The sequence below is a fragment of the Emys orbicularis genome, chromosome 1, assembly GCF_028017835.1.
Source record: "Emys orbicularis isolate rEmyOrb1 chromosome 1, rEmyOrb1.hap1, whole genome shotgun sequence".
Taxonomy (NCBI): domain Eukaryota; kingdom Metazoa; phylum Chordata; order Testudines; family Emydidae; genus Emys; species Emys orbicularis.
The window spans coordinates 365,859,134-365,884,522 of NC_088683.1; the positions used below are offsets into that span (position 1 = coordinate 365,859,134).

General features: G+C 48.4%; 2 protein-coding genes across 2 annotated transcripts; both read left to right on the forward strand.

Annotated features, from left to right (window-relative positions):
• Positions 1-6,044: 6,044 nt before the first annotated feature.
• On the forward strand, positions 6,045-6,980 carry LOC135894510 (olfactory receptor 51G2-like). The gene has a single exon (XM_065422619.1). It carries the CDS (start codon positions 6,045-6,047, stop codon positions 6,978-6,980), a length of 936 nt encoding a protein of 311 aa, XP_065278691.1.
• A 9,765-nt stretch (positions 6,981-16,745) lies between these two features.
• On the forward strand, positions 16,746-17,681 carry LOC135895722 (olfactory receptor 51G2-like). Its single transcript, XM_065423868.1, has one exon. It carries the CDS (start codon positions 16,746-16,748, stop codon positions 17,679-17,681), a length of 936 nt encoding a protein of 311 aa, XP_065279940.1.
• Positions 17,682-25,389: the final 7,708 nt, after the last annotated feature.

Sequence of the window (25,389 nt, forward strand, 5' to 3'; positions counted from 1 at the left end):
GGAGGGCAGAATCTAATTCTCCAGGATCTAACATTCTAGACTTCGTAAGCAACCTACAAAACACCCTCCGAGACTCTTTAGCCCTAGCTAGAGAAAACCTAAAAGATGCTCAGGAAGAGCAAAAGTCCTGGTATGATAAACATGCCGTGACTCGCCCAGACAACTATCCAATACCACACACAGAGGAGCCATTGGAGAAACTGGGACGTGCCCAGTTCATCTCTACTTTAGACTTAACCAAGGGGTACTGGCAAGTACCACTAGATAAATCTGCCAAGGAAAGGTCATCCTTCATCACCCATGAAGGGCTGTATTGATGTAATGTGCGCCCTTTTGGGCTGCGAAATGCACCCACCGCCTTCCAGAAACTTGTAGATAGTCTCCTAGTCGGACTGGGAGAATTTGCAGTCGACTATCTTGACAATGTGGCCATATTTTCTAATTCAAGTGCATAAGGGAGGCAGGACTAACTGTTAAGGCTAAAAGGTGCCAAATAGGCCTAAACAGAGTGACTTATCATGGACACCAGTTGGGTCAAGGAACTATCAACCCCCTACAGGCCAAAGTGGATGCTATCCAAAAGTGGCCTGTCCCAAAGTCAAAGAAACAAGTCCAATCCTTCTTAGGCTTGGCCGGATATTACAGGCGATTTGTACTGCACTACAGCCAAATCGCCGCCCCACTGACAGACCTGATAAAAAAGAAACAGCCAAATGCAGTTCAATGGACTCAAGAGTGTCAGAAGGCCTTTAACCAGCTTAAAGCGACACTCATGTCTGACCCTGTCCTAAGGGCCCCAGACTTTGAAAAACCTTTCCTAGTAACGACAGATGCGTCCGAGCATGGTGTGGGAGCAGTTTTAATGCAGGAAGGACAGGATCAAGAATACCATCCTCTCGTGTTTCTCAGCAAAAAAACTGTCAGAGAGGGAAAGTGACTGGTCAATCACCGAAAAAGAATGTTACGCCATTGTGTACGCTCTGGAAAAGCTACACCCATACGTTTGAGGATGGCGTTTCCACCTGCAAACGGACCATGCTGCGCTGCAGTGGCTTCATACCGTCAAGAAAAATAATAAAAAACTTCGTTGGTGGAGGTTAGCTCTCCAAGATTTTGATTTTGAAATAGAACACATTTCAGGAGCTTCTAACAAAGTGGTTGATGCACTCTCTCGTGAAAGTTTCCCAGAATCAACTGGTTAAATTGTCCTTGAAATGTGCAGAAAATTGTTAGTTTTTATATAATCAGTAGTATATCTAAAGGTGAATGTGTCTTATTAACTCCGTTTTCTCCTAGAGCTCCAGGAAGAAATCACAGCCAGTGTGGAACAGGCTGTCCAGCACTGTCTGTTATTTGGTATGTGTGTCATAAATATAAAGGGAAGGGTAACAACCTTTATGTATGTAGTAATATAAAATCTCTCTTGGCCAGAGGTACAGAATCACTTACTTATAAGGGGTTAATCAGTTCAATTAACCTTGTTGGCACCTGACCAGAAGGACCAATGGGAAAAGAGGATACTTTCAAATCTGGGGTGGGGAGGAGGTTTTGGTTGTGCTCTCTTTGTTTGTTCCCTCTCGGACAGAGAGAGACCAAGCAGGTAAACCATCTCTTGAAAAGATACTTTGAAATTATACATGTAAAATTACAGAAATTGTAAGTAAAGGCAAGGAAATGCATTAGGTTATCTTTTGTTTTACTCTGAACATTTTCCATATGCTAAAAGGGAGTTTAAATCCTGTTTTTCGTAACTTTGAAACTATGCCTAGAGGTGAATCCTCTGTGTTTAAAATCTTTTTATTTACCCTGTAAAGTTACCTTCCATTCTGATTTTACAGAGGTGCTTCTTTTACTTTTTTCTTTATAAAAAAGTTCTTCTTTTAAGAACCTGATTGATTTTAGTGTCCTAAAAATGAAGGGTCTGGTCTGTACTTTTATTAAAGGCAATTGGTTGCTATATTATTCTGAAGCCTCCCCAGGAAACGGGGTGAAGGGCTTGTTGGGATATTTTGGGGAAATAGGAACTCCAAGTGGTCCTTTTGTCTATATCACTTGGTGGTGGCAGCAATACCATCCAAGGACAAGGAAAGGAGTTGTGCCTTGGGGAAGTTTTTAACCTAAGCTGGTAGAAAGAAACTTAGGGGGTCTTTCATGCAGATACCCACATCTGTACCCCAGAGTTCAGAGTGGGGAGGGAACACTGACAAGAGGCATAACTTTGGGAATCCCTGGATCCTGGGTCCCTTTTCATCCTCAGGGAGCAAGGAAGGGACCTTTCCTATAGGAATGATCGGAGAGATATTTCCATGTAGAGAGCCTTGTGGAATCTCCCTTCCCTGGCCTGCACCCTGGTTTGCAATGTAAGAAAGGGAGCTGCTCGAGAGAAATCTGGTCCTATATTCTTATTCTTTTTATTTCATTATAATTTATTTTATTTCATTTCAGCAAGAGCACAGTTGTGACAGCATCATTGTTACCACTCAGCCACCCCAAGGTATCCATATGACAAATCAGAACCATAGAAGCAGTGATGAAAAGCCTGTATTCCAGGAATAGATTCTCTAGCATGGCTGGCACTGCAGTCCAGGTGGGTAGCATCATCACACATCCCCTGTGATTTGGCCTCCTGCAGTTTGCCATTGGCTGTGACAGGGGTTAGGGCTGGTGCACGCGAAGCCAAGTAGCTGAGTTTCCCTGATGGCCAAGTGGCCCCCAAGGGAATGTGCAGGCATGCTTCATATAGACGGCTGCCCTCTTATCTGAACAGATACTGCCTGCTGCCCATGCAACCTCTCTGATGACTCCTTGTCCTTTAGGGTGAAGACCTCCAGGGTCAGTGACTCCCCTTCTAGCAGGAATTGGGTAAGTTGGAAGGTTTCACTATCTTTAAAATGTGAACTGAAGGGGAAAGGCTGCAAGCTGTTTACCTTGGCAGATGTTCTGTGCAGCAGCAGAGGACTCAGCTGGGCTGTTAGGGTGACTCAGTGACAGGGCTGGAGGGCAGGCAGCGCTAGGTAGCTTGGGAACCCCTCCACTACAGCTGCCCATTCTCCATGGTGGGTTGCTCAAAGCTACATAGAAATCTGACATAAAAAGCGAGCTCGGAGTGTTAAAACCCCGATGCCCCGAGTCAGGATTTTTTAATGGCTCCCATTTCTAGAGGTGCCGTGTGCCCTGGGCCTGATCCTGCCAGGGGCTGAGCGAGAGGAAGCCGCACAGAATATCAGTGACTAGTTCCAAAATTGCCTCAGGTTTATTTGCTGCTTGAAATTTAATCAGCAAATGCATTTTCCAAGGTTTTATTCTCCTGGCTAATTGTGAACGCAGGAATTCAGAGCTATTGCTCTCCGGTAAAAGGTCCGATGGGCCATATTTGTATTTCCTGACTGGCTGAGGGCTCTAGAATCTCTGTTCTGTAGAAACCCCTTAGAGTTCCCGGGCTACCGGCATCTCTTCCCCCTCTCTGATCTCCGAATGCCACATGTCAGGCCTCGTACCCTGTCCTCTCATGGGACAGGAGCCCACGATCCTCCTACCCTCAGACAGGCCCCAGGGGTACAGTACACTGCAGCTTGACTGTGCTTGCCCTACAGGTCCAGGTGGGTTCGGCACCTGTGGTTCTTCCCTTTGGGAGGCTGTGAGTAGTGGTGAGACGAGTGACTAGCCAGCCATCTTAAACCAAAGTGGTGTTTAATGTCAACTGTAGGAATAAAGCGTAATATGGGAGAATAGGAGGGTTTTCAAAAATCAGTCTGAATGCATCTGACTCCAATTCCTACCTCTCTAATGGGGACCCAGACAGGCCGAGAGCCTTAAGACTTCCCCAGCGGTGTCTGTGCCTGTCAGTCTGAAAAGTTGCTCAGCAACAGCTGCCCCACCTCTCTACAGACTCCCAGAACTGGCAAAACAAGCTGGGTAACATGGCTAGAGCCTGGAAATAGGCTCTTCCCAGCTTGTAACTCTAGTGTTGTCTCATCCTCCCTGAAGTGCTGACTGACAGATAGCTTTTCTTCAGCTGTTGCTTCCCTTCCTTCTTGTTTTCCAGCAGCCTGCTTTAAATTAAGAAGAGCCATACTGGTTTCACCCAATGTAGCCATAACAGAACCATCCCAGTAGTTAACCCAATATAGCTATAAGCAAACATCCCAAGAACTCGGTTTAACCTACACATTCATTATTGCATCTCAGCTCCATGTCTGTCCCAATACCGTTATAGGGTGCTACGTATTTTAGGAATACAGGCCAGAGACAGTCAGAGAGAGAGAGAGAGAGAGCGCGAGCAATAGACTACTTGCCTGTGTGAAATGAAGTTCCATTTCCATGAATACTCATGCATTTGACTTTGAAATCCACTTCCTGCAAACCATCATTGTGCTTGAATAACAAGTGCTGGGGTTACTATGTACTAGAGATTGACAGCTCAGGGAATAGATATTTTCTATACGGATCCCAATGCCTGTTACCACAAAACTTTTCATTGTAACACAAGTATTAGAAACCAAACTTCCGTGACATGCCTGTATATCAAAAGCCAGCAGGAGAGTTGTTGTAATCTCTACAGGAAGGAGCAGTGGTAACTTTACTGCTTAATGGCTTTCACTTTAGAAAGTATTATAGAAGTACTGCACATACTGTTTGCAACAGCTTTGTGCTATTAACTCTTTGTTCAGTGGAGAGTTGTATGATTCCGCCCCCTGGTAACTGAGCAGTAGCTGTTTCTAACACTTACATTCAGGGTCACGAACACAATCCCTCTGCAATAAATGTGCAAGACTTTCCAAAAAGTCCTGAGAGAACAGAACCACTGGTCTGTGTTTCAGGAGAGTAGAGCTGAGGTGCAGGAAAGGAGAGTGTAATAGTGGTTGTATATAATTTGCACCCACTACCACTTACATGAGCAGGGCTGAAGTAACTTGCACACTCAAGTTATTTACTTACGGATAATAGTGCAAACGTAGTGTTTTCACTATTCACCCATATGTGTCGTTATCCCCACATCCTCATAACTGAAATAACTATCTGTGTTAGCTTGTAACTTGCCAAATATCTACAGATCATTGCATGGGGAGAGGATGCAGGTCCTGAGAGGATGAAGAGAAGGCTATAGGATGATTGACCTCTCTCGATTCAGTCAACATAGGCAAGGCAAAGCACTTCAGCTCCTCTTGCAGGGATTTTGGGGGGTCAGAGTGTATCACCAGGAGCAGTCAGTAAGGGAAAGTTAAAAGAGTCCAGTTCTGATTGAATTTATACATATAAATTTGGGGTGATGACATTGAAGGCAATGTTATTGAATTAAGAACTTGTGCCTAAGAATGTATCTCATGTACTGCAAAGAGGCAGTGGCGTAATTTGGACTCTCAGGAGTAGAGAAATTTTAAAAGTATATACAATGAGATAATGGAACACGTTTATAAATAGCATCAGTGCAGGACAGATAAATACAATTACAATTTTTCCAATGCACTTGCCATGTGTTTACACACATCTGATAATACAATGGACCACACTCAGAAGTGAGGGCCAGAAAGCATGTCTGTGGCAAAGTCACAATTGTAAAATCACACAGCGCTCAAGTAGGCTGCGAAACTCCCAGCCACAAGACATCAATGGGGCCAAGAGTTCAGCAGGATTCAAAGAGGGACAGGATGTTTATATGGCTAACCAGAAAATCCAATTACAGCAGTGAGGATTGTTTCAAAAACTCTTGGAAGGGCTCTAAACATTCCTGATTTGAACTGCAAAATTTGTCTAATTAGTGGGTTGAGGTTATTTCAAAACTGCCTATTGCAGGGCATCTTCCACTTCCTCTGAAGCATCTGGAACTGGCCACTGGATACTAGGCTAGATGGACTATGGGTCTGATCCACTCTGGCAATGCCTATCTTCCTGTTTGTTGTGTAAATCCAAGACTATGTTTTTGCTGGGAGTCTCTAGACTTGCACTGAGAGCAGGAAGATGTCTCGTTAAATGTCATCCAGTCTCCTGTTCTTTCTCCTTTCAGGAAGGAAAGTTCAGAACTCCTTGGACCTGCCCAGTACATTATGTCAGCTGTCAATGACACCAACTTCACCTCTGCAGTGTTCCTTCTCACCGGGATACCTGGGCAGGAAAACCTCCATCTCTGGATCTCTATCCCCTTCTGCTTAATGTATGTTATTTCGATAGTAGGAAATTCCGTCATTCTGTTCATTATAAAAACAGATCCAAGCCTCCATGAGCCCATGTACATTTTCCTTTCCATGTTGGCCGTCACAGACCTTGGCTTATCGATATCCACCATGTCGACGACACTGGGTATATTCTTGTTTAACTTTAGAGAGATCAGCCTCGATGCCTGTTTTGCCCAGCTGTTCTTCATCCACTTGTTTGAATGCACTGAATCCTCTGTGCTTTTGTTGATGGCCTTTGACCGCCTTATCGCGATCCGTGACCCACTGAGATATGCCTCCATCTTAACCCTGCCAAGAATAGGCAAGATGGGACTGGTGTGTGTGCTAAGAGGGGTGGCTGTAATGCTCCCACTCCCTATTCTCCTTCAACAGTTCCGATATTGTCGATCCAATGTCCTCTCCCATTGCTACTGCATAAACCAGGACGTCATGAAGATGGCTTGTTCAGATATCAGAGTAAACAGCATCTATGGCTTGTCTGTTGCTCTCTTGACGGAGGGGTTGGACTCGCTGCTCATCTTTCTCTCTTATGTGATGATTCTCAAAACAGTGCTGAGCATCACGTCCCAGGCGGAGGGCCTCAGGGCCCTGAACACCTGCGTCTCCCACCTCTGCGCCGTCCTCCTCTTCTACACACCAATGATTGGCCTTTCTCTTTTACACAGATTTGGGGAGGGCTCTTCTCCCTTGCTTCAGAGTCTCCTGGGCTACATTTCCCTACTTGTCCCTCCCCTGATGAATCCCCTTGTGTACAGCGTGAAAAGCAAACACCTTCGTGCGAGGATAATCAGGGTGTTCATCAAGTGAAGGGACAGTTCATCATCCTGCTCCAGCATTGATGACATGGGAGACGAAAAATACCGGCCGTCTATTTCATCCTGGACCCTTCAATCCGAGACGACATGCACTACTGATCTCCACTATGTAGAGACATGTTCAGATGGGGTCTAAGGCCTGGAGCAATTGTAGAGCGACTGGTGAGGGAGGACAGTGCATGGGGGGAAGAAGACCAAGGCAGGCAGCAGCATTTACAACGCGAATTTGTTCATTGAGAGCCAGGTGACTGGTTGGATGTTGACTCACAAAGAACCGTATAGGTGACTGCTCCAACCTCAGAATTCCTCTCGATACAGTCAATAAAGAGAAGGGAGGTGGATGTTGTTTCCCTTTGCCCTGGCCTGTCACTGTCCCGTCTGTGGTTAAACATTCACGGGCCATGAAAAAAAGTGCAGAGCTGTTCTGCTGTCACAATCCTGGCCCTTTCTGAGTATTCCGTGTGCTGCATAATCCATGGGGTCTGCATAAGCTGTGGACAGCGGCTATTCAAGGGGCACAGACACCCACCCTTCCCCTACGCCCTCAGCCAGGTGCTTGTAACTGAGTCATGTCAGACACATGATTAACACAGGAGCCTCAGGAGAAGCCAATCAGGCAACCTCCTTACCCCGTTTCACGGCTCTGCACACAGCACATCTCTGAGCCCACTCCCCACCGTGGCAGAGCACAGCGGCGTGTGTGAGTGAGGGTCTGACACACAGAAGTCCTGGCAAGCGACTCAGGCCCAGGTTCACTCCTCCTCCCCGCCATTTGTGCTGACCCAACAATGAAAAGGGATGGAAACAAGCCTCAACTCCCCCACAGAGGCACAGCTAGCTCCTATCCCAGCCCAACCCATTCACTGTAGGGTGACCACCTTTTCAAAATCAAAAGAGGGACAGAGGCAGGACCCACACCCCCTCTGTGATGCTGCCTCTGCCCCTTTTCTTTCCCCATGAGGCTCCACCCTCTGCTCCTCCTCTTCCCCCAAGGCTCCACCCCCTCTCCAGGCCAGAAGCTAAAGCTGGGCCATTGTAAAAAGTTCCCGCTGAGCTAGAGCCACTGTGAGGAGCACCAGATCCTCCAGCTGCCCTGGACAGAGGGTGTGGGGCCCAAGAGAGGCTGCCAGCCTGTCTCCCTGCCTCCCAGGATGCACCCCAGGGAAGGTGGAGAGTCTGGGGCTCCCCACAGCAGCCTGGGTTCCTGGGGTAGCTCTTTCCATGGCCTGGCTGGTGCCCAGGCTGGGGGGGGGGGAGGAGTGGAGCCTCAGGGGAAGTGGAAGAGGAGGGGGAAGGGCCTAGTGGGAAGAGATGGGGCAGGGGGCACAGAATGGGGGGCGGAAAAGCAGCAGGGGTTGCAGCAAGCCTGAACCAATGCGCACCCCAAAAAGGAGTTTGGTGAGGGGCTGAGTAAAGGAGGAGGATGGGGCCATGGGGTAGGAGACCTTGTGTTTTAGAGAAGACTGAATTAATGCAAACCCATATAAGGGGCTTTTGTTTTATGTACTCCAGGCTGAGAGTAAGTCATTGCAAGGACCTTAGAGGGAAGGGCAGGGTGTTTTCAGGGTTACCTCAGGCCACAAACGGGTGGTCCCCATCCACAGGGACTTAGCCAGAACTCTTGAAAGCCGCTACCACTGGGCGGAGTTTAGCTAAGCCCCTAGGCTACTCTTAACCCCACTGAGGCAGGGGGAGAACAGGTCAACGAATCAAACCACTATAACTGGCTCTTTGCCATCCCTGCTCTCTACTGCGAAGGCGGGAGCTCTGCTGGTGCAGCAGAGAATCCAGCCGTACTTCTCACCACTACGATGGCTGGAAGCCTGGCCATAAGGTCTGGGCACTGCTCTGTGACTGAAGAAGGCTGGGTTTTAGTCCTTTGCCATGTGTGACCATGGGCAAGCCATTGGCTGTCTCTGAGCCTCTGCACAGGTGGATAATAGCCCTGCCCTGCCTCACAGTGGTGACAAGAGGATAAATACATACAATGTGCTCAGATGCTCTAAGACCCTGAGATGGGGGCTATGTGAGGGGTTAAAAAGAGCAACACCTCTGACATTTGTTTATAAAAGGTTTCTTACCACAGCCCCTGTGACAGCTGCTTCTGGAAAACCCCGTGACTCCAGCACTTTGGTGTCTGCAGCAGATGTTGGAGTGCTTGGAGGTGACAGTGAAGGGTAAGAATTGGATTTCCGAGAGGAATTTTAGACCATTACAGGGATACCGAGTGGCTCAGCACAGCCACTGGACCCATGTTTGAGATCCATTGAGGCAGAATAGGTCTAACTGCCAAACAAAGGGAATAACAGACACAGGGGCCTTATCTTAGACATCTGGCTGGGAGAAAGAAGTCTGGAAAAGGTGAGCTTCACACCTTGGCCCTTTAACATGGACACAGCTGAGCACCATGGTGTTTGGTTCCAGGATCACACAGGTTTCAGCAAAGTCTGATTCCAAAAGAAAAGGGAAAAAAGAAGGGAAGGTGCTCTCAGATATGCAGGGAATCTAGGCTGGGTCTCAAGAGCTCCTTAGCTTCCCAAAAGAATGTAAGTTGGGACAGTTCTGTTTCTCTATCTCCACAGTGAAGCCTGTCTAACTTGTAGTGATACGCGAGTGTAGAGGAGCGGACTCACCCCTGCAGCGCCTCCTGCTGGTTGTCTCAGGAATTAGCTCTTCCAGCATCCTGGAGCACCCCCTGCAGGCCAGTGATCTGCCTGTCCTCTGGCCCCCATGTCCCTCCCAGACCCCAGTGCCCTTGTATCTGGGGTGCTGCCCCCAGGCAGTACACCCCTCAGTACTAGGGTCTCCCCATCCACTATCCCTACCTCACCTCAGAATAAGGCCACTGCCAGTCACCAACTAGCCCCCGCTCCCTGGGGCAGACTGCAGTATAGGCCACTTATCACTGGCAAGGTTGGGTTTGGATCTGCTGCCTTGGCCTACCCATAGGCTGCCCTCTGCAACTCCCAGTATCCCTTGGCCTCCTATTAGTCCACAGCCTGGGGCTATCCAGTCTGGAGCTTCCCAGCCTGTCCCCAGCCCTGCTCCACTCAGGTACTCTGTCTCTAGCTCACTGCAGCCAGGCCCTTCTCCCTCTGAAGGCAGAGAGAGACTGCTGAGCTCTTGGCTCCCAGCCTTCTTATACAGGCCAGCTGGGGCCTGATTGGGGCGTGGCCCAGCTGTGGCTACTTCCCCAATCAGCCCAGTAGCTTTTCCCTTTGCCCCAGCCCTCTGCCAGGGCTGTTTTAACCCCCTCAGGCAGGAGCGGGGTAACCACCCCGCTACAGTGAGATAGAGAAGTATAGATATGTAACAGCTGCCTGTTATTTTAAAAGAATTTTCCCTAATGCTTTGTGCTGTTTGCCAATAAACCTGCTAGTGTTTAGGAGGCTGGTGGTGACTGTCTAGCCCTGGTCACAAGCACCCGAAGGGAAGAGAGTGAGGTGTCCATCTGGACTTTCTTGGTGATAAGCATTTAGAATAGATGAGGTGTTGTTCTCAGGTCAAAGAGTGGTACAGTTGTGAGATTCCCCCCAAGACAGGAAAGGACTGGGTTTAGAGAGTAAAGAGACCTTATATCCTGGCATAACCATGACAATCCCGATTCTTCTTGGCCAGCATATATAATTGTTTAGTGCCTATCAGCATACAAATTAGTGAGTTCTTCAAGTTGCATCCAAGGTAAGGATTGTCTCAAAATAATGATTCATAGAGTCATAGAATTTAAGGCCAGACAGAGCCATTAGGTCATCTAGTCCAGCTACCCCCTGCTCCATCCCCCGGTCACTAGCCCGAGAGAGGAAGGATGGTTCAGTGGTTAACATGCTAGCCTGGGACTCAGAAGAACTGGCTTCAGTTCCAGGCTCTTCCCCAGACTTCTTCTGTGACCGCGGGCAACTCACTTGGTGCTTCAGCAATGTGTGTTTTAATATGGCTCAATATAGAGATTCACATCTAGGAACAAGGGACGCAGGCCATCCTTAGCGGATGTAGGACCCAATCCTGGGAAGCAGTGACTTTGAAAAAGACTTGGGGGTCAGAATTGGCTGAATCTGAGCTCCCAGTGCAGCGCTACGGAGGAAAAAGCTAGTGCAACCCAGAATGTACAACCAGAGTAATCTCAAGTAGGGGTAGAGAGGTCATTTTCCCTTTGTATTTATCGCTGGTGCAACCACTGCTTGGATCATCTGTCCAGTTGTCCAGTTCTGGTGTGTACAGTTCAAGAAGGACATTGATAAATTTGACAGGGGTTCAGAGAAGAGCCCAGAGAATGATCAAATTATTATTGTTTTAAAAATGATGGTAATTAACCATTGAAATCATTTACCAAGGGCCGTGATAGATTCTCCATCACTGACAATTGTTAAATCAAGGCAGGATGTTGTTCTAACAGCTCTGCCCTAGGACTTATTGTGGGGGAGGTCTCTGGCCTGTGCTATACAGGCGATGAGACTAGGAGATCACAGTGGTACCTTCTAGCCTTTGGATCTGACCAGTGGTGTTGGTAGCACTGCCCTACCACACAGGGTGTTGTATTGATAAATATGTTAGAGATTGCGAGTCGCTCGGACAATGCAATAATTGGGGCCACAGCTAAGTGCCTAACGGAGATTTCAGCTCTGTATTCCTCTGTATTGGGGCACTGGTTGGAGAACCTGAACTCTTCCCAACACCCCTTGGTGATAATACCTGTCATTATCACAGCACTCTTTGACGAGGGAGTTCTGGGTCTGTCCTGCAGCTCGGCAGTAAGAGGAGGCATCAGGATGTTCTTTCAGAGCGTGAAGGATTGGAGAGCAGTGCCTGGCCCAACAGAGCCCTGCTGGGCTGGCCACTCTCACATTGCTCTGGGGGTGACACAGCTAGTGTCTCCAGACCCTGAGCTACCTGAGTGCTTTACCTAAGCCACTCATGCACTAATAGGAGACAACAGCCAATTTACCAGCTCCCCAGCCTTGTACCCTTGCTGCAGAATAATCCCAGAATTATACTGTCTTGCACTGCACACGTATCTGTACAATGCAAACTCGTTAGGAGAGGTCACTTTCCCCTCAATGAATCATAGTAGATAAGAGTTGGAGGAGACCTCAGGAGGTCATCTAGTCCAATCCCCTGCTCAAAGCAAGACCAACCCCAACTAAATCATCCCAGCCAGGGCTTTGTCCAGCTGGGCCTTAAAGTGCTTCACCACCCTCCTAGTGAAATAATGTTTCCTATTATCCAACCTAGACCTCCTCCACTGCAACTTGAGACCATTGCTCCTTGTTCTGTCATCTGCCACCACTGAGGACACCCGAGCTCCATCCTCTTTGGAACCCCCCTTCAGGTAGGTGAAGGCTGCTATCAAATCCCCCCCCCCCCTTCACTTTTCTCTTCTGCAAACTAAATAAGCCCAATTCCCTCAGCCTCTCCTCATAGGTGATGTGCCCCAGTCCCCTAATAATTTTCTTTGTCTTGCGCTGGACTCTCTCCAATTTGTCCACATCCTTTTTCTAGTGGGGGGCCGAAAACTAGATGCAATAATTCAGATGTGGCCTTACCACTGATGAATAGAGGGGTTTAATCACTTACCTTGATCTGCTGGCAATTCTCCTACTAATGAAGCCCAATATGCTGTTAACCTTCTTGGCAACAAGGGCACACTGTTGACTCATATCCAGCTTCTCGTCCATTGTAAGGCCCAAGTCATCCATTGTCGCTTAGCCAGTGGGTCCCCAGACTGTAACAGTGCATGGGATTCTTCCGTCCTAAGTGCACGACTCTGCACTTGTCCTTGTTGAACCTCATCAGGTTTCTTTTAGCCCAATCCTCCAATTTGTCTAGGTCACTCTGGACGCTATCCCTACCCTTCAATGCATCTACTTCTCCCCACAGCTTAGTATCATCTGCAAGCTTGCTGAGGGTGCAGTCCATCCCAATGCAAGTGTAACCCCTTTGAGGTTTAGAGAGCATGGCCCTTTACATCTTTTTCCTAAGGGGGAAGGGGAGAGTAAGAAAAAAGGAGGGAAACTCCTGGGGGCAGCGCTGGCGCTCCAGGGAGAGGCAGCCTGCAGGCCCTGGAAAAGTGAAGCAGGAGAGAACCTGCCTGAAGGCTGGGAAGGACAGGGCCGATCGGGGACAGCCCAGGACAGGAGCCAGGAGCAGCACTGTGCCAGGGAGGAATTGCCCGAGAAGGACAGACCGGAGCTCGACCCAGTATCACTGCTGCCCAGAGCTGCATAGGGCTGTGAGTACTGGGGCTTGTGACTCTGCATTAGGGACAAGGAAGGAGGCTGTAGCTAGTTAAGTGGGGAGGTGGTCGCTCTGGGTGGCTTTGCAGAGAGCAGCAGAAGAGGGCACTGGAGGGGTTTGTTAGGGGAAAGTTCACTGGCACTGAAGACAACCAGGAGCAGCCAAGACTCACCACCGGACTGGAACTTTCCTCAGGACTCCTGAACTCTGTGTGCAGACACATTGCTCGGTGTCTGCCCTTCCAGACTGTGCTACCACTGGGCCTGTGGGGCCTTGGTTTGGATGCAGCCCTGTTTTACTGCTCCCCCTATATTTCCCCTTGTTGTTTTTCTCCTCTCATCCCTCTGTAAATAAATATTTCCCTTGTTATATCCACTGTACTTTTCCTGTGGGTGGGTGTGTTCACTCTGGGGGGTTGGAACAGGTGCCCCTGGGGTGGAAGGGATTTCTCCTGCTGCGTTCCTGCGCGCGCCTTCTCTTGGCCAGAGCTCCCTGCAGAGCAGACTCCATCTTGGCCACGAGGGCGCTAAAGTTACACAGGATAGATAGGCAAGAGCTTTTGTTTACAGAGCTGACATTTTGGATCCCCATGAGAAATTGGAGGCTTTTCATATTCCTCTCTCTTGCAACATAAATTAAGGTTCCACTGACTGAGTGTATGGCTTCACTGTGTATATGGAAAGATAGAAACCTCCTGCCCGGTCTATGGCTAAGGTATTGTGCACATCAGATCCTCTAACCATCCTTCCCATCTCTGTATGTCCCCGTCCACCTTGTAAAACATGCCTTCACCACATCCTGCGGGCTGTGGCTACTATGACAGGCCCTGGTAGCACATCTCTGATGAACCTGTGCTAGCAGGGAGCTGGCAAGGATTCTACAGCAGTTGTGGAGGCACAGAGATGGTGGGGGGGGCTAACTACCAGTGGTTCACTGAGATCTGTGCATAACTTTGGGGATTGCTGGATCCTGGGTCCCCCTTTTCATTCCTTGGAGAGAAGGGAAGGGAATCCCCCTCCTGGAATGATCTAAGAGAAATTTCCTTGTATGGAACCTTCTGGAATCTTCCTTCCCTGGCTGTACCCTGGGTTTGTAATGCAGAAAAAAGGCTGCCGAGAAAAATCTGGTCCTATATTATTATTATTATTATTCTATTTTATTTCATTTCAGCAAGATCAAATCTGTGACATCATGACCGTTAGCACTCGGCCACCCTCGAGGTAGCCATGTGACTAATCAGAACCACATGAACATTGATGACAGGCCCGGATTCCAGGAATAGAGCCTGTAGCAGGGCTTGTGCTGCAGTCCAGTTGGGTAGCATCACCACGCATCCCCTGATAATTGGCCTCCTAAAATTTGCATTGGCCATGATGGGGTTAAAGGTGGTGCACACGAAGCCAAGCAGCTGAGGTTCCCTGATGGCCAAGTGGCCCCCAAGGGAATGTGCAGGCATGCTTCATAAAGACACCTGCTCCGTGTCTGAACAGATACAGCCTGCTGCCTGTGCAACATCACCGATGACTCCTTGTCCTTTAGGGTGAAGACCTCTGGTGTCAGTGGCTCCCCTTCTAGCAGGAATTGGGTATGTTGGCAGGTTTCACTATCTTTAAAATGTGAAGAGAAGGGGAAAGGCTGCAAGCTGTTTCTATTTGCAGATGTTCTGTGCTGCAGCAGAGGACTCAGCTGGGCTGTCGGGGTGACTCAGCGACAGGGCTGGAGGGCAGGCAGTGCTAGGTAGCTTGGGAACCCCACCGCTACATGTATCCAGGGTCAATGGTCGGTTATTCAAGCTACACAGAAATCTGAGATTCAAAGCGAGGTCACAGTGTTAATACCCCGATGCTCCAAGTCAGGATTTCTCAAGGGGTCCCATTTCTACAGGTGCCATGTGCTCTGACCAGATTGTGACAGGGGCTGAGCAATAGGAGACCCCACGGAATATCAGTGACAAGTTCCCAAATTGACTCAGGTTTATTTGCTTATGGAAATTTAATCAGCAAATAAATTTTCTAAGGTTTTGTTCTCTGGCTTGATTGTGAACGCAGGAATTTAGAGCTGTGTTGCTGTGTGGTAACAGGTATGATAGGGCATATTTCTGTTTCCTGACTGGCTGAGTGCTCCAGAATTTCTTCCCTGTAGATACACCTCAGAGTTACAGGGCTACTTACATCTCTGCCCCCTCTCTGGTCTCTGACTTTCAGATGTCAGGTCTTGTACCCTGCCCTCTCATGGCGTGGAATCCCATGATTCTCCCTCCCTCCCACACTGTGCTACAACACACTATGTGTCAACTGTGGGTAGAGCAGGTCTGAAAGTGTTTGGCGCCCGTGGTCCTTCTCTCTGGGAGTCTGTGAGCAGTGGTGAGACAAGTGACCAATCAGCCTTCTTGAACCAAAATATTATTTAATCTGAACAGCAGGAAAAGAGACTATCATGGGAGAATAAGAGAGTTTTCAGCCAACAGTCTATACACATCTCTGACCCCAAGGCCTCCAACTCCGACGGGGACCCAGGCAGGCCGAAGGCCGTCAGACTTCCCCAGAGGTGTCTGTGTCTGTCAATCTGAAGAGCTTCTCAGCAATAGTTGCCCCACCTCTGAACAGAATCCCAGCCCTGGCAAAACAAGTTATGTAACATGGCGGTAGCCCGAAATAGATTCTTCCCAGCTTGTATCTCCGGTATTGTCTCTCAAAATCCCATGTACTGGAAAGAGGCAGTGGCATAATTTGAACTCTCAGGAGTGGAGAAAATGATAGATAGATAGATAGATAGATAGATAGATAGATAGATAGATAGATAGATAGATAGATAGATAGATAATGAGGTATTGAAATATGTTTATAAATAGCTTCAGTGTAGGACAGATAAATACAATGACAGCTTTCACCATGCTCTCACCATATGTTTACACGCATGTCAAGATAAAATGGGCCACACTGAGAAGTGGACGGCCAGAAAGGGTGTCTGTGTGAAGGTCACAAATGTAAAATCAAACAGCGCTCAAGTAGGCTGTGGAATTCAAAGCCACAAGATATCAATGTGGACCAGAGTTTAGCAGTATTTAAAGAGGGACTGTAGGCATATATGGGTTACCAGAATATTTAATTACAGTAGTGAAGATTTTTTTGAAAAAAAGTCTTGGAAGGGCTCAAAACCTTCCTGATTTACAGCACAAAATATGTCTAACTATTGGGTCTCAAGGGGGAGGCAAATTTTCCCTTGGAGCAGGTTATCACATAGATGCCTATTGAATGGCTTCTTCCACCTTCCCCTGCAGCATCTGGTACTGGTCACTGGATAGTGGGCTATATGGACTACAGGTCGGATCCAGTCTGGCCGTGCCTATCTTCCTATTGGTGGTGTAAATCCAAGACTATATTTTTGCTCATCTGCCTTGAGCTCCTGGGAGTCTTTAGACTTGCACGGAGAGCAGAAAGGTGTCTTGTTAAATATCATCCAGTCTCCTGTTCTTTCTCCTTTCAGGAAGGAAAGTTCAAAATTTCTTGGACCTGCCCAGTACATTATGTCAGCTGTCAATGACACCAACTTCAAATCTGCCGTTTTCCTTCTCACCGGGATACCTGGGCAGGAAGAAGTCCATTTCTGGATCTCTATCCCCTTCTGCTTAATGTATCTTATTTCAATAGTAGGAAATTCAGTCGTTCTGTTTATTATAAAAACAGATTCAAAGCTCCATGAGCCCATGTACATTTTCCTTTCCATGTTGGGCGTCACAGACCTTGGAATATCAATATCCACCATGCCGACAATTCTGGGCATATACTTGTTTAACTCTAGGGAGATCAGCTTCGAAGCCTGTTTTGCCCAGCTCTTCTTCATCCACTCACTTCAATTAATTGAATCCGCCGTGCTCTTGTTGATGGCCTTTGACCGCTTCGTCGCTATCTGTAACCCACTGAGATATTCTTCAATCTTAACCCTGCCGAAAATAGCCAATATGGGACTGGTATTTGTGCTAAGAAGTTTGGCTGTAATATTCCCACTCCCATTTCTACTGAAAAGGTTCCAATTCTGTCGAGCCAATGTCCTCTCCCATTCCTACTGCCTGCACCAGGAAGTCATGAAGATGGCGTGTTCAGATATCACAGTGAACAGCATCTACGGCTTGTTTATTACACTCTTAACGGTGGGGTTGGACTCGCTGTTCATCTTTCTCTCTTATGTGATGATCCTCAAAACAGCGCTGAACATCGCGTCCAATGCAGAGTGCCTCAGGGCCCTGAACACCTGCGTCTCCCACCTCTGCGCTGTCCTGCTGTTCTATTCAGCAGAGATCAGCCTTGCAGTGTTACACAGATTTGGAAAGGGCTCATCTCCCTTGCTTCAAACTGTCCTGGGATACAGCTCCCTGCTGGTCCCACCCCTGATTAATCCAATCGTGTACAGCATGAAAAGCAGACACCTGCGTGCGGGGATAATCAGCGCATTCTTCAAGTGAAGGGTCAGTTCATTAACCAGCTGCAGAGCTGCTGACACAGGAGATGATCAACACGGCCCACCTATTCCATCCTGGAGCCTTACATCCAACACTACATGAGAGAGAGAGAGTAGAGAGAGGTCCAGATGGGGTCCAATACTTGGAGCAATTGGAGACGGGCTGGTGAGGGAGGACAGCGCATTAGGGGACGGAGACCAAGGCAGGCAGCAGCATTTTCAAAGTGACTGTGTTCATTGGGAGCCAAGGGACTGGTGGGATGTTGGCACATAAATTGCCACATTGGTGGCTGCTCCGACCTCAGAATTCCACTCGATACAGTCAATAAAGAGAAGGGATGTGAATTTTGTTCCCATTACATCTGGCCTGTCACTGTCCCGTCTCTGGTTAAACATCCAGGGGCCATGAAAAAAGCTGCAGAGCTGTTCTGCAGTCACAGTCCTGGCCCTTCCTGAGCGCTTTGGGTGCTGTGTGATCCATGAGGGCGGCACAAGCTGTGTTCAGGGCTTTTCATGGGGCACAGTCACGCAACCTTCCCCTACATCCTCAGGCAGGTGCTAGTGACTGAGTCATGTCAGAGACATGATTAACACAGGAACCCCAGGAGAGGACATTCAGGCAGCCCACCCCCTCCACGCCTGTTGATGGCTCTGCATTCATCACACCTACGGAGTGCACCCCCAACTAGCCGTAATTCCCCGGATTTGGAGCACAGCTGCGTCTGTGAATGAGGGTCTGACACACAGGAGTCCTGGCAAGAGACTCTGGCCGATATTCCCACCCAGTCCCCTCCGTTGGTGCTGCCCCAGCAATGCAAAGGGGTGGAAACAGGCATCAGCTCCCCAACAGAGGCCCGGCTAGCTCCTATCCCAGCCCAGCCCATTCAGTGTAGGATGGACCCATTTCTAAAGGGAAAAGCGGGACACAGGCAGGAGCCCCATCCCCTCTGTGACCCCACCCTTCCCCCTCTTCTTCCCCCCAAATCCCATCCACTAGACAGGCCGGAAGCCAGAGCCAATCTGTGGTAAGGGCCGCCCAGGGAGAAAGGGCCACTATGGGGAACCCCGGACCCTCCAGCTGCCCTGGGCGGGTGGTGGGGACTTGGGGGAAAGAGGAGCAGGAGCAGAGCCTCGTAGCATGGGGGGCTAAGGACCTTCTCATCCCCCTCCCCACCGAGAAGAGGCTCGCTCCACCCATGAGCTTCAGGTATGCGCATAATGGCACAGGAGGGAATTCAAACTTGGCCGGAGTGATCTGTGCTCCTGGAAGCCATTACCAACGGGTGGAGGACAGCTCAGCGCCCAGGCTGCTCTAAACTCCACTGAGGCAGACAGAGAACAGGCCAGAGAATCAAACCACTGTAACTGGCCCCTTGTCATATGTCATAACTATAAAGGGAAGGGTAACAGCCTTCCTGTGTACAATACTATAAAATCCCTCCTGGCCAGAGAGTCCAAATTCCATTTACCTTTAAAGGGTTAAGAAGCTCAGGTAACCCGGTGGACACCTGACCCAAAGGACCAATAAGGGGACATGATACTTTCAAATCTTGGTGGGGGGAAGGCTTCTGTTTGTGCTCTTTGTTTTGGGGGAGTTCGCTCTTGGGACTAAGAGGGACCAGACATCAATCCAGGCTCTCCAAATCTTTCTGAACAAGTCTCTCATATTTCAGACTTGTAAGTAAACAGCCAGGCAAGGCGTGTTAGTTTTATCTTTGTTTTCTCAACTTGTAAATGTATCTTTTTGCTAGAGTGTTTACCTCTGTTTGCTGTAACTTTGAACCTAAGGCTAGAGGGGGGTCCTCTGGGCTCTTTAAGTTTGATTACCCTGTAAAGTTATTTCCCATCCTGATTTTACAGAGATGATTTTTACCTTTTTCTTTAATTAAAAGCCTTATTTTTAAGAACCTGATTGATTTTTCCTTGTTTTTAGATCCAAGGGGGTTGGATCTTGATCCACCAGGAGTTGGTGGGAGAAAGGAGGGGGGATGGTTAATTTCTCCTTGTTTTAAGATCCAAGGGGTTTGGATCTGTATTCACCAGGGAATTGGTGAAGAGTCTCTCAAGGCTACCCAGGGAAGGGAATTAGCTTTGGGAGTGGTGGCAGCGGACCAGATCTAAGCTGGTAAGTTAAGCTTAGAAGTTTTCATGCAGGCCCCCACATTTGTACCCTAAAGTTCAGAGTGGGGAAGCAGCCTTGACATGGTGGCAGAGCGGTGGGATCATTTTAAACCAAAAGCCAGTAAGATTTTTTTTCTCCTTTGTAGCTACTTGGAAAGCAGAGCTGAAGGAAGATGCATATCGTATCTCTCCTTGCCTGAAGGCAGAGGTGTTAAGTTTTTTTAACAAGGGTCTTTGTTAAGAGAAGGTTTCAAGCAGTGAGCAAACAGCTGGCAAAAGGAATTTACAAGCTGAATTGTTTTTTTTCTTTCTACCTCTCGGGGATAGCTAGTTAGAAAGTCTCTGTTACCTAAGCAGCCTGAGCTGAGTGCATCCCAGTTTCAGTGAACTGCAGAGGGGGTGTGACCCAGCACAAGAAAGCAGGAAAATGACTACCAGTGAAGCAGTTAAACTAGAACTGGCCAGATTAGAAGCAGAAGAAAATGAAAAGAAACATCAGAGACTGCTCCAATTAAAATAACAGGAGTACTTGTGGCACCTTAGAGACTAACAAATTTATTAGAGCATAAGCTTTCGTGGGCTACAACCCACTTCTTCGGATGCATATAGAGTGAAACATATATTGAGGAGATATATATACACACATACAGAGAGCATGAACAGGTGGGAGTTGTCTTACCAAGTCTGAGAGGCCAATTAAGTACGAGAAAAAAAACTTTTGAAGTGATAATCAAGATAGCCCAGTACAGACAGTTTGATAAGAAGCAAGTGTGAGAATACTTACAAGGGGAGATAGATTCAATGTTTGTAATGGCTCAGCCATTCCCAATCCCTATTTAGCCCTGAGTTGATTGTGTCTAGTTTGCATATCAATTCCAGCTCAGCAGTCTCTCGTTGGAGTCTGTTTTTGAAGTTTTTCTGTTTTAAGATAGCCACCCGCAGGTCTGTCAAAGAATGGCCAGACAGGTTAAAGTGTTCTCCCACTGGTTTTTGAGTATTATGATTCCTGATGTCAGATTTGTGTCCATTAATTCTTTTGCGTAGAGACTGTCCGGTTTGGCCAATGTACATGGCAGAGGGGCATTGCTGGCACATGATGGCATATATCACATTGGTAGATGTGCAGGTGAACGAGCCCCTGATGGTATGGCTGATGCTTCTACGCAAAAGAATTAATGGACACAAATCTGACATCAGGAATCATAATACTCAAAAACCAGTGGGAGAACACTTTAACCTGTCTGGCCATTCTTTGACAGACCTGCGGGTGGCTATCTTAAAACAGAAAAACTTCAAAAACAGACTCCAACGAGAGACTGCTGAGCTGGAATTGATATGCAAACTAGACACAATCAACTCAGGGCTAAATAGGGATTGGGAATGGCTGAGCCATTACAAACATTGAATCTATCTCCCCTTGTAAGTATTCTCACACTTGCTTCTTATCAAACTGTCTGTACTGGGCTATCTTGATTATCACTTCAAAAGTTTTTTTTCTCGTACTTAATTGGCCTCTCAGACTTGGTAAGACAACTCCCACCTGTTCATGCTCTCTGTATGTGTGTCTATATATCTCCTCAATATATGTTTCACTCTATATGCATCCGAAGAAGTGGGTTGTAGCCCACGAAAGCTTATGCTCTAATAAATTTGTTAGTCTCTAAGGTGCCACAAGTACTCCTGTTATTTTTGCGGATACAGACTAACACGGCTGCTACTCTGAAACCTGCTCCAATTAAAAAAACTCGAGAAAGAAGCTGCTATGGAGGAGAGAGAAAGAAAAGAGAAAGCCAAAGAGGAGGCCCACAAGAGAGCTATGGAGCAAAAAGAAAAAGAGATGGAGCTGAAAGAAAAAGAGATGGAGGAGAGAGAAAGAGAGAGGAAGCATGAACTGGAATTAGCACGGGCTAGGCCGGATATACCAGCCAATCCCAGCAACCCCTCTCCAGGTACCACTTCCCATCCCAGAAAATTCCCCACCTATAAGGCAGGCGATGATACTGAGGCCTTCTTAGAAAATTCTGAAAGGGCCTGCCTTGGATACAGCCTCCCTGCAGACCAGTACATGGTAGAGCTGAGGCCGCAGCTCAGTGGACCCTTAGCAGAGGTGGCGGCTGAAATGCCTAAGGAACACATGAACAGTTATGAACTTTTTAAAAACAAGGCCAGAATCAGAATGGGGCTAACACCCGAGCATGCCTGTCGGCGGTTCAGAGCCCTAAGGTGGAAACCCGATGTGTCATTTACCCGACATGCCTACCACATTGGGAAAAATTGGGATGCCTGGATATAAGGAGCAAATGTTAAATCTACAGAAGAGTTGCCCTTCCTAATGCAAATGGAGCAGTTTTTAGAGGGTGTTCCTGAGGAAATAGAAAGGTACATCCTAGATGGAAAGCCCAAAACTGTAACCGAGGCGCGGGAGATTGAAGCCAAATGGGTGGAGGTGGCAGAAAAGAAAAAAACTAGTAGCAGTTGGAGCGAATATCAGAAGGAGCAACCCGAAACAAAACCTTACCACCGGGGACAACCCAAGGCCCCACCTACCTCCCAAGGGAAACCCCAGACGCCTTCTCACCCCACCACACCAGTCTCCACCAACCAACATCGCCCCGGTGATACCTTAGCAGGGCGATGTTTTAAATGTAATGAACTGTGACATATAAAGGCCCACTGCCCCAAGAACCCCAACCGATTACAGTTCATTACATCACAATCGCACCAAAGATCCCCAGGCCCAGATGCCTCTCTCATACCCTCGGAGCGAAGGGAAACCTTGAGAGTGGGCGGAAAGAAGGTTATCGCTTGGAGGGACACTGGGGCACAAGTGTCGACTATCCACCAATCCCTAGTGGACCCCAAACTCATCAACCCGGAGGCTCCAGTGACAATTCAACCCTTCATGTCACAGTCTGTAACCTTGCCTACAGCCAAGTTGCATGTCCAGTTCAAGTGCTGGTCAGGAATGTGGACTTTTGCAGTTTATGACAATTATCCCATCCCCATGCCGCTGGGGGAAGACTTGGCCAACCATGTGAAGCTAGCCAAGAGGGTGGGAATAGTCACCCGCAGACAGGCTAAGCAAGCTTTCACCCCCATCCCTGTTCCTGAGCCGTCCACCAGGGCCCCGTCTGTGTTACCAGAGACCCAGACAAAGGTGGTAGAACCGGATCCCCTGCCAACGACTGCAACAGCCGTAGTGGATCCAATCCCAGAGACCCAGCCAACGCCAGTCCCAGAACCGGAACTGGCAACGCAACCAGCACCAGAACCATTGCCGGCACTGAGTCCAGCGTTTGCAAACCCATCTACAACTCCAACGCCAGAGGGCACCAGCGAGCCTGAACTGGCAGAAGCAGCAGATAACCCTACACAAGAGGCTCAGCCAGAGCCTGAAATACAACATAGTGCACCAGCGGACAGCAGTACACAGTCAACGGAAACATCCCCAGCACCTGCATCGCTTCCAGAGGGACCAAGCCCAAGTCCACAGTCCAAGGAGGAACTGATGTCTCCAGCATCAAGGGAACAGTTCCAGGCCGAGCAGGAAGCAGATGACAGCCTTCAGAAAGCTTGGGCGGCGGCACGGAGCACCCCACCACCTCTCAGCTCTTCTAACCGATCCCGGTTTGTTGTAGAACAAGGACTTTTATACAAGGAGACGCTTTCTGGTGGACACCAGGAAGACTGGCATCCTCAAAGACAGTTGGTAATTCCCACTAAGTATCGGGTAAAGCTCTTGAGCTTAGCCCATGATCATCCCAGTGGCCATTCTGGGGTGAACAGAACCAAAGACCCGTTGGGGAAGTCCTTCCACTGCGCGGGAATGGGCAAGGACGTTGCTAATTATGTCCGGTCTTGTGAGGTGTGCCAATGAGCGGGAAAGCCCCAAGACCAGGTCAAAGCCCCTCTCCAGCCACTACCCATAATTGAGGTCCCATTTCAGTGAGTAGCTGTGGATATTCTGGGTCCTTTCCCAAAGAAGACACCAAGAGGAAAGCAGTACATACTGACTTTCATGGATTTTGCTACCCGATGGCCAGGAGCAGTACCCTTAAGCAACACCAGTGCTAAAAGTGTGTTCCAGGCATTAGCAGACATTTTTGCCAGGGTAGGTTGGCCCTCCGACATCCTTACAGATTCGGGAAATAATTTCCTGGCAGGGACCATGAAAAACCTGTGGGAAGCTCATGGGGTGAATCACTTGGTTGCCACCCCTTACCACCATCAAACCAATGGCCTGGTGGAAAGGTTTAATGGAACTTTGGGGGCCATGATACGTAAATTCATAAATGAACACTCCAATGATTGAGACTTAGTGTTGCAGCAGTTGCTTTTTGCCTACAGGGCTGTACCACATCCCAGTTTAGGGTTTTCACCGTTTGAACTTGTGTATGGCCGCGAGGTTAAGGGGCCATTACAGTTGGTGAAGCAGCAATGGGAGGGGTTTACGCCTTCTCCAGGAACTAACATTCTAGACTTTGTAAGCAACCTACAAAGCACCCTCCAACACTCTTTAGCCCTTGCTAAAGAAAACCTAAAGGATGCTCAGGAAGAGCAAAAGGCCTGGTATGATAAACATTCCAGAGAACGGTCCTTCAAAGTAGGAGACCAAGTCATGGTCTTAAAGGCGCTCCAGGCCCATAAAATGGAAGCGTTGTGGGAAGGACCATTCACGGTCCAGGAGCGCCTAGGAGCTGTTAACTATCTCATAGCATCCCCCACCTCCAACATAAAGCCTAAGGTATACCATGTTAATTCTCTTAAGCCCTTTTATTCCAGAGAATTAAAGGTTTCCCAGTTTACAGCCCTGGAAACAGATGACATGGAGTGGCCTGAAGGTGTCTATTACGAAGGAAAAAGTAATGGTGGCGTGGAAGAGGTGAACCTCTCCGCGACCCTTGGACGTCTGCAGTGGCAGCAGATCAAGGAGCTGTGCACTAGCTTTGTGTCAATGTTCTCAGCCACTCCAGGATGGACCGAACGGGCATACCACTCCATTGAAACAGACCATGCTGTGCTACAGTGGCTTCATACCGCCAAGGGGAATAACAAAAAACTTCTTTGGTGGAGTTTAGCTCTCCAAGATTTTGATTTTGAAATACAACACATTTCAGGAGCTTCTAACAAAGGCCCAATAAGGGGACATGATACTTTACACCATCCCTGCACTCTGCAGCGCACGGGGGAGCTCTGCTGGGACAGCAGAGAATCCAGCCAGGTCTATCAAAACTGAAAGGTGAGATTCCCAAGCAGTGTCTTGATTCCAGAAGTTGGAGCTTTAAGAAAGACAGGAAATAGTGCGAGACTCCTGATGAATCTCAGGAGCTGGCGCAGCTGGCAGGATCTCAAGCAGAGCACCCACAAAGGCAGGCACTGAGGGTTAGTTAATGGTCACACTGTCCCTCAGTTGTAGAGACGCTGTTTCCCTCTGCACTTGGCTGCAGAGCCGCGTTCTGTAAGCAACAGGGTTACGCCACAGACAGCCGGACATAGCAGTGACGGGCTCACAGAGCCGCTGGGCTCCTGAGGCACAGCTCAGAGGGTCTCCTTCCCCAGTCAGGCATGAGACATGCACACACCGGATAAGC